We start from the raw sequence: 13,331 nt of genomic DNA on the forward strand, positions 1-13,331 counted from the left end.
AATGAAAGCAGACCAGGTGACAATGACCGATTAGGACTTGAGTGTGACTATACTAAGAAAATCAATAGAACAAGGGTCTATTGACTATTATGTCTACTGTCAATTGGAGGACTATTCGAGAATTGAAAAGGAGTGCGGCGCTCATGTCAAGACCCTGGATCATGAGTTTCAACTAGTGACTAACAAGGATGCCATGGGAATATTACTGCATATACAATGTCATTTTCTATGGCTTTTCATTGATTAATAATCTGCCCATTACAAATAGGTTTAATAGGTTCGGAGGTCCTTATATTTGTGGGTTCGTTTCAATTGGGTCCTCCAATTTTGAAAGTGATCAATTTGGTCCCTAATTTAACAAAATTGAGTGAATAATACCCTTCCTGTTAAATATAATGGACGGCGTTAACTTTTTAAACATGTGGCATGTTGAGACATCCTTTTATTTACAGGTGGCACAATTTTATTTGAAGGATGCTTCAACATACCACATGTTTAAAAAGTTAACGACATCCATTGCATTTAACGAAAAGGGTATTATTGACTCAATTTTGTTAAATTAAGGACCAAATTGATCACTTTCAAAATTGGAGGACTCAATTGAAACGAACCCACACATATAGGGACCTCCAAACCTATTAAACCTTACAAATAACATGAAACTCAAGATGATAGACAAAACTAGCATCCTATAATGAAATTAATGCCCCAAAAGTACCTACCGATCTTTGATTGCAGTATACACATGCCATGCGTTTTTTTATATCTAACCATTTATTTTTTCTCTATAATTATAAATTTCTATCTGTACATCTGAACAATTCCAATCGGTAAATAAACAGTAATTTAAATGTATAACTTGCTGTTTCCAAGACTTCCCGAAGAGTAGCTATAGCAGAGGGACTAGGTAACACAAGTGGCATGCAATGCCTCCTTATGAGCTACGAACATCTGAATTTCAGTGTCCCCATCCTAAGCAAACTCCAGGTTCTCAAGAAACTTGTCTCCATCTAATTTACATGAAAAAAAATCAGAAGACAAAGTGCAGCATCTTAAACCAGGAGCTTTTCATCCTTCAATTACTTCTTCAAGTGGTTACCGGCTACACTATTTTTACAGTACATGTATGATATGAGGCTGAGGCTGAGGCTGCAAATCTGCTTGCTCGCTTTCATCGTCAGATGAAATGGCCAAGGCATTAAGATGCTCCTTACAGTTACAACAAGCAAAAATATCAGAGACTTCATTCTATGCAAATATATGATTCATGTGATAAAGTAAAGCATGGGAAAGAGACAAGAGGTTGATCCATGGCAGAGACTTACTCGATGCTGTCTCCGATGGCGCTGGATTAATGCCACTGCTCTAACCATGAAGTATATTGGAAGAACAACTCCCACAGTCCGAAACAACAACAGCTATCAAAACTCCATTAAATTGAATAAACCCTGGTAAGTACGAGCACGATCTATGCACTTGTTAAAATTACAAGTTGAGTTATGCAAAACGTACCAAAAAGAGTGGGAAAGAATACTCCTTATTTTCACTAATTACAAGGGGAAGTGTGTGTCTTAAAATCAGAATAACCATGAACTGCACAAGAGAAACAGAGATTGGAAATGTCACAATCAGTAGGAGTAAGGGCATAGTGGCATACATGCATAAAAGAGACAAGAGATTTACAATGACAACAATTGAACGACAGCAAATCAAACTTCCTGTAACAGAGGCTGAATACTGATCATAGTTAGAAGTGTTAACGTTTTGATCAGTGGGGACCATGCTAACCAAATGTGTACTATTCAAGTCTCTTCTTGAAATCTCCCAATTCCCCCTGACATAAACATCGTGGAAGCACATTGGAAAATGAAAATATGAAAACAAGGTTCACAGATTAACTTGTGGGGGGGAGAGTAAGAATTTTTTACGTGAACGGTACCTGAAACTCATTGGAATACGTCCAAACTGAAATAGTGGTGGAGGAGCAGTATAGCCTGGCCTGAATTGCTGAATTCACAATGTAGGGAAATCACCAATTAAAAAAATAAACCAAGTTAATCATTTGACAGGCTTGAATTACCGAAATTTACAACATAGTCAAAATAACCAATCAACCAAAATCAGGTGAAAGATATGACATGTAACAACACGTGAAACCCAAATAATTGAGACGATGCCAAGTATGCAGAAAGAGTGTGAGAGTTAGGGATGAGAACAAATTTAAGTTTACCTGGTGGCATATCTCACAGGTGGTGTCACCCTTCTCATTACACCATCGTTGTATACATCTACGGTGAGCGTACTGCAAAAAAATCAATAGAAGCCTATAATGTTCGTATGAGCTAAATAAAAATTTGATCACTAAATCCACAAATTACTCCTTATGAGCTATGTTCATACAAAACAATGCCTCTATTAATGCAACCGTGTCACTGAATTACAAGCACACAAATAACTTTAAGAATTTAGAAATAATAAACCAGTTAAAATCACTAAATTTAGTGTTCATCACAACAGATTTGGTTTTCCATTAAATTTTGAAACGCAGACACCATGAATTCTCGTTACAAATGACAATACAAATTAAAATAGTCAATCACTTCACCTATCAAAGCATATGATTATGAATATACTAGAAAATTAACTAACCTTCAAACTACCACAACAAGAGCAGGGTGTCTCCATATTGGTATCTTCATCGTCATCATGACATATCCTGCATTCTACCAGCTTCCCGGGAAATTTTATATCATCCAGACCCACTTTCATCAAATTGAGATCAATTTTCGCGTCATTCACTGCTGAGGATGCAGCCAACATAGACTTATTCCTGCTTTCAATTGCAGCTTCTAATGTGGATTCAGTAAGCAATCGATCGACCAGTAATTCAAAGTGATCCCCCATCTTTATTACCACAACTGACTACTACACTCCAGGGAAATTCTAGACCATGTAACTTTCCTTCAGAAATTCTGGAAATGAAACCCACATGCAAGTAAAGAAACAAAAAAAAATGCATATCAGCAACATCGAGAAGCATATTTAGAAAAGGTTAAATTTTCCGTTTGGGTGCTCATAAAATTGGGGAATTTTATCTTCATGTCGATATTCCCAGTTAGCTGGACCCCACATAATGCTTGTTGAAACAGGGGGTCAATATCATAAACACAAAGGTCCAAAAGCGGAACAAACACACCCCCTCCACAACAACAAATATATTTCTTTTTTGAAAAAAAAAACAAAGTTAATCGAATCTAAGAAACTGTTACAAACATCAACAAAAATGATAAACTAAACTGAATCATTAATTTCAAAATTCTGTGTCAGAAAACAAGGAATTTGCATTTACAGCGAGAAACACAGCAACTGAAAAAAGGGTGCACCCCCAGAACCCATTAAGTCCCATTGAGAGCATAAACATTAGACAAAAAAGAAAAGTACCGAAAAAAAAAGTTAAGGGGGAAAGAGGAGACATACCCAGATGAAAAAAACGAAACAATAGAACAAAAAGCAAGCACCTTTACGCAGAGAATGACTTAAAAAGAGGAAAGAAGCATCGAAATTGAAAAAAGAAGGGTGGAAAGAAAGTGGGAATCTTACAAGAAGGAGATCGCATTTGGTTGAAGCTAAGAAAGCTTTTTGAAACCTTTTTTGCATTTATTTGCAGAGAACTGCCGATAAAAAAAAAGGGGGAAAGTTCTCCTTCTACAAACTTGAGGGAAAGAAGAGGTTTGGGAATGAAGCAAGAGATTGAGTGTGGCTGATGTGTAAGGCAAATACAATGACAGATGCGAATTTTGATAGTTTCCTTTGCTATGTTGTCTGAAGAGTGCTCTTATTTATAAGAATGAATGTTGATTGCGAGAGAAGAGGTTGGGACCGCCATGAATATGATTCTCTCTTGCTTCCTTATTTCACCACCGTTGTTGTTAATGTTATTTTTCTTTTGTTTCTTCCTCTTCTTTTTATCCCAACTTTTCTCTCTCCTTCGTCCTTTCTCTAACTAACTACCTCACCCATGGGCTTGGTGTGCCACCAACGTGTCCCAACTGAATAATAATAAATAAAAAATAAAAAAGAATATTAAGTTTTACTTAGATATTTTGTGTAAATTTTTAATCTAAATTATAGATTTTAAGAGAAATATTTCGAAGCTAAATTATACTATTCACTGCAAATATTGCCTTCTTTTATGTTAAAGCCATAATCGTAATTATATTTTTATTAAAATAAAATTGATTATTTTTTATAATAATTTTTTTTCAAAATTATATTTTGTATCAACAAATTGCGACTTATCTGGATGATTGAACTTCACCAATGCGTTTCGATCCAATAACTCACACCATCGGCACTTGATTATTTATAAAAAAAATATTTAATCAATTTTTAAATAGTTAGTTATATTTGTATATGTATTTAGTATTTAGTAATTAGTATAATTTCCTTCACAAATGTCTTATGCAAGAATTATCACTTACCTGCTAGAATATATTTTTTACTTTTAAAAAGAATTCGTTAGAAAAAAACTGAATCAACAATTTTGTGGTTCAGAGTAATAATAGCATGACACACTTTCACATTCATATAATACATAATATAAAGATAAAATGATTATAAAAATATATTTTTTTTGTATTTTTTAAGATATATAATATAAAGATAAAATGATTATAAAAATATATAATTTTTGTATTTTTAAGAAAGAAAAGAATAAAAAATAATTAAAGTAATGTTAAATGAATTAAAAGATTTAAATACGTGAAAAAAATCATTTTTAAAATGGTTCATAGTATGGAATAGAAATGTGTTTAATAGAAATGTGCTTTCTGTTACGTATGTTTTAATTTAACAAATTAAAAAGTCCAAAAACAAAAGATTCATATAATAAATAAAATTTCTTTTGTTCACGTAACCATTTTTTAAAATAAATTTTTATTTTAATAATGATAATTTTATTTGAACTCACAACTGATTAATATAGTTAAGTATATTTGTTTTTAATATTTATTACATATATTTATTAAAAAAATTAACATATTAATATATAATTAAATTAAATTTTTTATCAAGAATTTTAATCTTTAAAATATAAATATAAGATGGAATATAAACTTTGATTTTTTTACTGAATATTTATATTGATTGCTATGTGAATAAATATCAACTTCTTTTTAAATTAGACATAACATTTTAAGATAGATACTGCAACTAAAATTATATATATATTTCCGTTTTTATTTTAATTATTTTATTATAATAGTTTGATGTTTTTAATTTTTTAAAAAGTATTTATTAATTTTTGAGTTGTTTGCAAACGTGAGTATGAGTCTAAAATATATTACTGGGAAGAAATAAAAATAAAATACGAAAGCTTATATACATCAAGTATTAAAAAGTATGTTTATAATTAAGCTCAAATTCATCTTAATCTTGTTTATACATGTAAATCCTAATTATATGTAAACTCAAATATGTTTATACATGTAAATAACAATTATATGTAAATTTTCTTAAGGTATTTAATAAAAATGAAAAGTGTGTCTATCTTTACGATAAATATTCGGTCAACTCATACCATGTCAATTAACAATTTTTCATAAGATTTATTCACTTCAAATTGCTCCTACTATGTTACATTTGAATGTCTGGATAATTATTTTTTCTTTTGAAATCAGTGTTATAAAATATTATGGTTATTTTTTATTTTTAAGATCCAATGTTTTGTATAAAGTTGATTTCTTATTTTCTTAAGATTTCACTCAATCACAATATATTTCTAGTATAATTTTCTCATAAAACCATAATCCTAAATAAATTTTCACTGGAATTATATTTAAATTATTTTAGATGACATGTATTAAAAAAAAAAAGTTGTGTGTCAAATTTTATGGACCCTTTGCTTTCACTCTCTACATTTCGTATGAATGAGTTATTTCTTTCTTTCAGCATAAACAAACAAACAATTAACCATTTTTCCTTCATCATCTGTTACAATCTTTTACTACACTTTGGTGAAGTAAAAGCTTTCTTCATGCAACCACACATTACATTATATACTTTTTTTTTCTTGTAATTTATCCCTCCTTTAACATTTTTATACTTATTACTTTGTTTGTATAAATCGATGTATATATTTTTCAAAATATTCTAAAAGAAAAATCTTTTTATTATTTTATTATTATGATTTATTTTATCTCATTATTTAAGATGATATTTAACTGAAATTGCATCAACTTTCATTATATATTTATATTCTTACGTGTGAACCGGATAGTTTTTCTGATAGACATGACAATGCTGTGAGGAAATTTTACCTAACAATTATTTTATGGTTTGTATTATCTCATTGCAACTTTTAACAGCCACGTACAATTCTTAAATAGGGTAAATAAATGATCTTTCGTTGATGTAAAATTGTAAAAGTTTTAAAAAATGTTTGTTATCATTATATTAAAAAATAATAATCAAATAATTCAAATTAAATATGACGAAAACAGTTGTCGTGTTTTAAAACACAAAATAAAATTAATATACATGTTCAACGATGCACTCTAATAAAGTTGTTCAACTTATTTTTGTTTAGTCGGTTAAACAGTATTTAATGACTTTGATAAAATTTTCCCAATAGTATAATATAGTTAAAAACATAAAACGAGTCCTATAATTGTCCCATATTTATTTTTAGAAACTATTAAGAATCATTTCTTATGTAAGCTTTTGTTCATGTATAACAATTTTCACATCAATTTCTCCAATAATAAATTTGAAACTCAATTATATATAAACTAATGGTAACATAACACACTTTTACATTCATTTCACACATAATACAAAGGTAAAATAATCTTAAAAATATAAAATTTTATATTTTTCAAAAGAAAAAGTAATAAATAAATAAAAGTAGTGTCAAATGAACCTAAAAAATTTAAGTGTGTCAAAATATATTTTTCTTATATATTCATAGAGTAATGATTCTTTGACACACCTAAATCTTTTACATTTATTTGACACAATCCTTTCTTATTTTTTACTCTTTTCTTTTCTAAAAAAATACAAAAATTTACACTTTTATGATCATTTATCCTTGTGTTTTGTATCAAATAAATGCAAAAGTGTGTCATGATACAATTTTTATATTCATGCAAAGACAAAAACTGAATAAATTAGTTGCAAAACGAAAAGAAGCCAGACTTGTTGACACCTACTACGCAGGAAATTAATTTCCTTTTTGACTTCCGACATTTTCCATTTGCATATATGCTGTTCAATATATCATTTTCCTCTAACACCAACTCCATCGAGTAAAAATATAAATAACTTTTTCTTATTAATTATGTTCATTTAACGCTTTATGCTAAATGCCGGTAAATAAATGAAATTTTAAGACTGTCACCTTAGAATGTGTGAAAATGTTCTCATTTCTAATTTTTAGTTAAACTTTTCCTTGATGTAGCTATAAATGTTTTGGTTCCTTTCCTTTAAAAAAATTCTTCTTGAAAAAAATGTTAGGAATCCAAATATAGGTCTAAATCTTATATTGAATAAAAATAAGAAAGTAGAGTAGTATATATATAAAGATGAAATACCACATTAATTTATTGACTTAAAGTTTTGGGTAAAGAGTGGTGTCGATCTCTTGTATAGTTGACTCAGATGTTATTAGTTATGATATTTGACTGATTAGGTTGAACAAAGTATAAGGTATGAACTTTATTCGTGTATAATGTCAATGTATCCCATTTGATACATGAAATCACCCTATCTTTATATTTTTAATATTGAAGGTGTTTCTTCTTCTTCCTGCTCCATTATAATCATGGCTATGCAAATCTCCAGCGTACGAAAATCAGATTTCAATTAGGTGAACGACCAAAACTAATTTAGGAGTTTATAAGTGCACGGAAGAATATCAAAGATGGTGCTTCATGCAACTCTTTTTGACTTATTTAGAAACTTTTTAGTCAAAACACCAAAAGCCAACATGGCCAGAAACTATACGTGTTTGTTTAATCAATTATTGTCAAGTCATAAGTTAGTAGATTTGTTAATTAGGTTTGTAGATTCAAACTTTTGTGTCGCCATCGTTGAAGGAAAAAGGAAACTAAAAATGCCTTATTAATTTAGAGCTATTCTCTTGAAAGTTGAAATCATTCATCAACTGCAACAAACTAACAAGAGATGTCGATATTTGGATATAATTATATTTCTTGTTACTCCGACACTGACTTTTTACCTTATGATGGATGATTCCTAGTAAATCAAACTATATATGTACAGGTACAACAAAACAACACTAACGTTTTCGTGTATGCTGAAGGCACTATTTTATGTAAGCTCTTTTCTCCCTGCACTCCCATAATTTCTAATTACACCCCGCAATTTATAAAATCACCATTTTATCTTTTATAAAGGTGACTTCTGTATCACTTGTTTTGGATTTTTTTTAGAATGAATTTTCTGTAATTTTCGGATTTGGGACGGGATTTCTGGAAAAAAGTTATGTGAAATGTATTATAGAACGAGCTTTATGAAAAAAAAATATTTCTAAAACAAATCTTTTAAGGGTAAAATGAGTTTTCGGGAATAAACTTTTCAGAATATATTAAATTGTTTCGAAGTAAGATTTTCAGAATACGATTTCAAAATAAACTTTTTAAAGCATATAATATATCTTCTAAAATGATTTTTTCAGAGCAAGGTTCCCACCAAACCTTTTTTTTTTATACTTTTCCCTTTTTCTTCTTCTTCCACTCAAGGAGTGCAACGACAATGGAGAATGGAGGTGTTGTTCAAGGTGATAACGTGGTGCAGCAACAAAGAGTATTTTGGTCTTTTTCTTTCTAACCTAGAATCATTTGAAAATCTTTTGACATCAATTTTAAGTTTTAAGTTTTATATACGAATTTTAAAGTAAATAACTAAAAAAGCATCAATTTCGAATTATATCATACAACAATTCATGATTGGGTCAGTCTATTTTGGTTAAGTTCTTAAACTTCTATAAAACTATTGACATTAAAACAACATACCAATCTATTCCTTTGTCCATGTGATTATAATGCCAAAACCGATAGATGTATGCTTCAACTATATATTTTATCAACTATCATCCAAAACATATTTTCAAAATCTTATTATCACTTTATAAAAATGAAGTAGCTATTACAATTCACAAATAAACATATTTAATAAAATTATTTTTCTTAGACGTAAGTAATTAACAACTTTATAATTACTACAGTTTTCTTTACTTGATGCAATCCACAAGGATGTAAATGTTACATTGTATTACAAAATAGGTTGTTTGAAAACACATCTTAAAAATCATAATTATTATGACATACAAAAGAAAACCCAAAATAATAGTAAATATATATTTATCAAAAGCTAATATCTCAACATATAAATCAGGTACAACAACAATTACAATCATATAACAATCCTACAACACACCTTAAATTAACAATCACTATTTAAATCAAACAATTACATATTTACATCTCGTTCATTTACTTTGATTCTATTTTCAAAATAAATTCAACATTATTCATAAATTAAATAAGTTTTTAACATGTTTCGATAACTACTAAAACTGACTTATATACTTATACAAATAAAATTTATTTTAATTAGCAACATTAATATTAATTCAATATCCATATATTTAATTTAACTTGCCTAAACAACTAAAATTTTAAATATCTAACACATAAAAGTATTGTTATTAATAAATGACACTAATTATTATTCTACTAAGTTGACACTTTTATTATAAACAAATTTCTATTAAATAATCAATTTAATGTTTAACAAATTCTTTTCTGGATAGTAAATAAAATAAAAGATATGGTCCATAAAAGAAAAGACTCCTTTTTAATACATTTTATGATATAATAATTATTTTATGTTATCAAAATTTTCAATGTAATATCATATTTAGATATTAAATATAATTACAACAATTAAATTTATATATCTAAATATTATTTATTTAAATAATGTAATAATTAAAAAAAAAAGGCGGGTCTCGGACTTTTTAAAATATTGTTAGGCGGCAACGCCACATTTATGCTTCATAATGGAGTCCTCGCTCGCGCTCCTCTTCTTCATCCCCTCCTTCGTCTTGTCCTCTCTCTGCCATGCACTACCGCGCGAAGCCGTATTTGACGCCGCCGATGTCCTCTTGGATTCAGGGTTCGTGTCTATGGCTCTAACACTAGAAGTCGTTGCCGAAAGGCTTCTAGAGCAGTCTCCTTCTGCCACCGTCTTCGCTCCCTCCGATTCCGCGTTCAAGAAATCTGGCCAGCCGTCTCTTGATCTCCTCCGCTTCCACCTCGCGCCGCTCCCGCTCACCTCGTCCAGTCTCCGCCTCCTAAGCGCCGGCGCAAGGATCCCGACAATGCTCACCGGCCAGTCTCTCACCGTCACAACCTCTCCATCCGATCGTGCAACCTCCATTAACAACATAAAACTCACGCTATCGCCAATCTACGACGATGGTTTTCTTTTAGTCTACGGCATTGACAGGTTCTTTGATCCTAACTTTCAATTTAACGGTCAAGGTCCTAGTTCTGATTCGAACTCCTTTTGTTCTGCCAAGAACCGCACCTCTGGTGCTTCCGATTCCTTTAACCGAGCCATCCAAACCCTAAAAAGTGGTGGATACTCCGCTGTGGCTTCGTTTCTTGGAATGCAGCTATCCGGTGTCGCGGAGCCAAACGGAATCACTGTGTTCGCTCCGGCGGACGACTCGGTGATGAACCGCATAGGCGATTTCGACCAGTATCCTTCGTTCTTTCGCCGGCACGTTGTACCGTGCCGGTTTCTGTGGAACGATCTCATGAATTTCGGCGACGGATTTATGTTGCCGACGTTCTTGGATGAATTCAACATCAACATCACAAGATCTGACGGCGTTTTGATTCTTAACGGGATTCCGGTGTTCTTTCCTGATCTGTTCTTTAACGACAGGGTCGTGGTTCACGGTGTTAGCGATATTCTGGTGACACAAAGCGAAACGTTTCAAAAAAACCAGAAAAACCTGTTTGATTCTTTTGAATTTTGAGTATGTGTAAAATTTAACGACTGTCAACTTTAGCATACACGTGATTGATAGTGTAAAAACCCGAATGTCTTCGTTTTGCATACACGTGTGATGTTGAAAAGGGTTTTTTTTTTTCTTTTCTCGTTCTTCTTTTTCTTTATTTTTTTTAATAAAAACTCTCTCGAGTTCTATTTTAAATATCCGATTCTTTAAATATTTAAAACCCGAATGTCTTCGTTTTGCATACACGTGTGATGTTGAAAAGGGTTTTTTTTTTTTTTTTCTCGTTCTTCTTTTTCTTTATTTTTTTTAATAAAAACTCTCTCGAGTTCTATTTTAAATATCCGATTCTTTAAATATTTTTGTTTTTATTTAATTTACACTTTCAACGTTCAAGATAACACCAGTTACTTACAGTTACCTAATATTTAATTATTTTATATGCATCCATGGCATTCTTTATAATGTAGAAATAAAAAAAGAAATATGGAAATTTTTTAACCTTTCAAAAAAAAATCTTCAACAGATGTATCAGAATAGTAAATAACTACATAGTACTCTAGAATTTAAAATACACAAAAAAAGTGCAGAAAAGAAATAATAATAATTAAATGTCAATACAAAGAAAAACACAAAAATAATATATTATTTCGAGTTCAATTTTGGCTATTCTTGTATCCAAAAGAACTCACTAACATGTTTCAATTTGAAGATGATGATGGAGTATTTATTTTATGGAAGTTGTTCTTTCTTTTCTAAATATTTTTAAATTGACAGGTAATGAACCTTAAATTACTTTGAAAGTTCTGGGTAAATAATTAATTTCCTTTTCTGTGCGTGTGAAACATTACTTATTTTTTATAATTTAAAATAATTTCAATTAATTTCTCCAAGAAAATTATAAATTTACGTATAAAAAAAGTTCTCTGTTGTTCTTCTAACTAACAAAATAAAAAAGTCCTGTATTTTTTCTTCTAAAATTAATTACATGTTTATTAAAAAAGAATTGTTAATGTGAGATATTCAGGGAAGCCAAATAGAAGAAATGAAAGCATGATATTGACAACATCACACATGCAAAACAAAAAAGTAAGAGTCTCTGCAGTAACAACCACTACCCTAAAGTTGACAGTCGTTAAATTTTACACATACTCAAAATTCAAAAGGGTCAAACAGGTTTTTCTGGTTTTCTTGAAACGTTTCGTCTTGTGCCACCAGAATATCGCTAACACCGTGAACCACGACCCTGTCGTTAAAGAATAGATCAGGAAATAACACCGGAACTCCGTTAAGAATCAAAACGCCGTCAGATCTGGTGATGTTGATGCTGAATCCATCCAAGAACGTCGGCAACATAAATCCGTCGCCGAAATTCACGAGATCGTTCCACAGAAACCGGCACGGTACGACGTGCCGGCGAAAGAACGAAGGATACTGGTCGAAATCGCCTATGCGGTTCATCACCGAGTCGTCCGCCGGAGCGAACACAGTGATTCCGTTTGGCTCCGCGACACCGGATAGCTGCATTCCAAGAAACGAAGCCACAGCGGAGTATCCACCACTTTTTAGGGTTTGGATGGCTCGGTTAAAGGAATCGGAAGCACCAGAGGTGCGGTTCTTGGCAGAACAAAAGGAGTTCGAATCAGAACTAGGACCTTGACCGTTAAATTGAAAGTTAGGATCAAAGAACCTGTCAATGCCGTAGACTAAAAGAAAACCATCGTCGTAGATTGGTGATGGCGTGAGTTTTATGTTGTTAATGGAGGTTGCGCGATCGGATGGAGAGGTTGTGACGGTGAGAGACTGGCCGGGGAGCATTGTCGGGATCCTTGCGCCGGCGCTTAGGAGGCGGAGACTGGACGGGGTGAGCGGGAGCGGCGCGAGGTGGAAGCGGAGGAGGTCAAGGGACGGCTGGCCAGATTTCTTGAACGCGGAATCGGAGGGAGCGAAGACGGTGGCAGAAGGAGACTGCTCTAGAAGCCTTTCGGCAACGACTTCTAGTGTTAGAGCCATAGACACGAACCCTGAATCCAAGAGGACATCGGCGGCGTCAAATACGGCTTCGCGCGGTAGTGCATGACAGAAAGAGGATAAGACGAAGGAGGGGATGAAGAAGAGGAGCGCGAGCGAGGACGCCATTGATGAACCTCAAGATTTGGCGGGATTTTGGAACTTTCTACTATTGAACCCTACGAAGAAGTAAACACGCTTTCCAGTACCTTATATGTAAGTTAATTGCTAACCTATCAAAATAAAATGCTTTTTAAATTATTCTTCTCTATTT

At 31.8% G+C, this 13,331-nt stretch overlaps 3 protein-coding genes across 5 annotated transcripts; 1 reads left to right on the forward strand and 2 right to left on the reverse strand.

Annotated features, from left to right (window-relative positions):
* Positions 1–830: 830 nt before the first annotated feature.
* LOC108322050 (uncharacterized) lies at positions 831–3,953 on the reverse strand. Of its 3 annotated transcripts, XM_017554000.2 has the most exons (8): positions 3,601–3,947; positions 2,650–2,972; positions 2,231–2,302; positions 1,940–2,007; positions 1,684–1,834; positions 1,513–1,593; positions 1,326–1,418; positions 831–1,209 (listed from the first exon to the last, which is right to left on the reverse strand). In XM_017554000.2, exons 2-8 carry the CDS (start codon positions 2,902–2,904, stop codon positions 1,114–1,116), a joined length of 816 nt encoding a protein of 271 aa, XP_017409489.1. In that variant the 5' UTR covers positions 2,905–2,972; positions 3,601–3,947; the 3' UTR covers positions 831–1,113. The 3 variants fall into 3 exon arrangements, 2 of the variants coding, with proteins under 2 accessions (XP_017409489.1, XP_052730801.1); XM_052874841.1 differs by having other exon boundaries at positions 1,513–1,834; positions 3,601–3,949; XR_008247791.1 differs by having other exon boundaries at positions 1,189–1,209; positions 1,326–1,427; positions 1,513–1,834; positions 3,601–3,953.
* A 6,128-nt stretch (positions 3,954–10,081) lies between these two features.
* Positions 10,082–11,152, forward strand: LOC108322036 (putative fasciclin-like arabinogalactan protein 20). Its single transcript, XM_017553981.2, has one exon. The coding sequence runs from the start codon at positions 10,082–10,084 to the stop codon at positions 11,066–11,068; it is 987 nt and encodes a 328-aa protein (XP_017409470.1). The 3' UTR covers positions 11,069–11,152.
* A 926-nt stretch (positions 11,153–12,078) lies between these two features.
* LOC108322059 (putative fasciclin-like arabinogalactan protein 20) lies at positions 12,079–13,314 on the reverse strand. Its single transcript, XM_017554014.1, has one exon. The coding sequence runs from the start codon at positions 13,184–13,186 to the stop codon at positions 12,200–12,202; it is 987 nt and encodes a 328-aa protein (XP_017409503.1). The 5' UTR covers positions 13,187–13,314; the 3' UTR covers positions 12,079–12,199.
* Between the last annotated feature and the right edge of the window lie 17 nt (positions 13,315–13,331).

This window comes from Vigna angularis, chromosome 3 (assembly GCF_016808095.1).
Source record: "Vigna angularis cultivar LongXiaoDou No.4 chromosome 3, ASM1680809v1, whole genome shotgun sequence".
Lineage (NCBI taxonomy): Eukaryota > Viridiplantae > Streptophyta > Magnoliopsida > Fabales > Fabaceae > Vigna > Vigna angularis.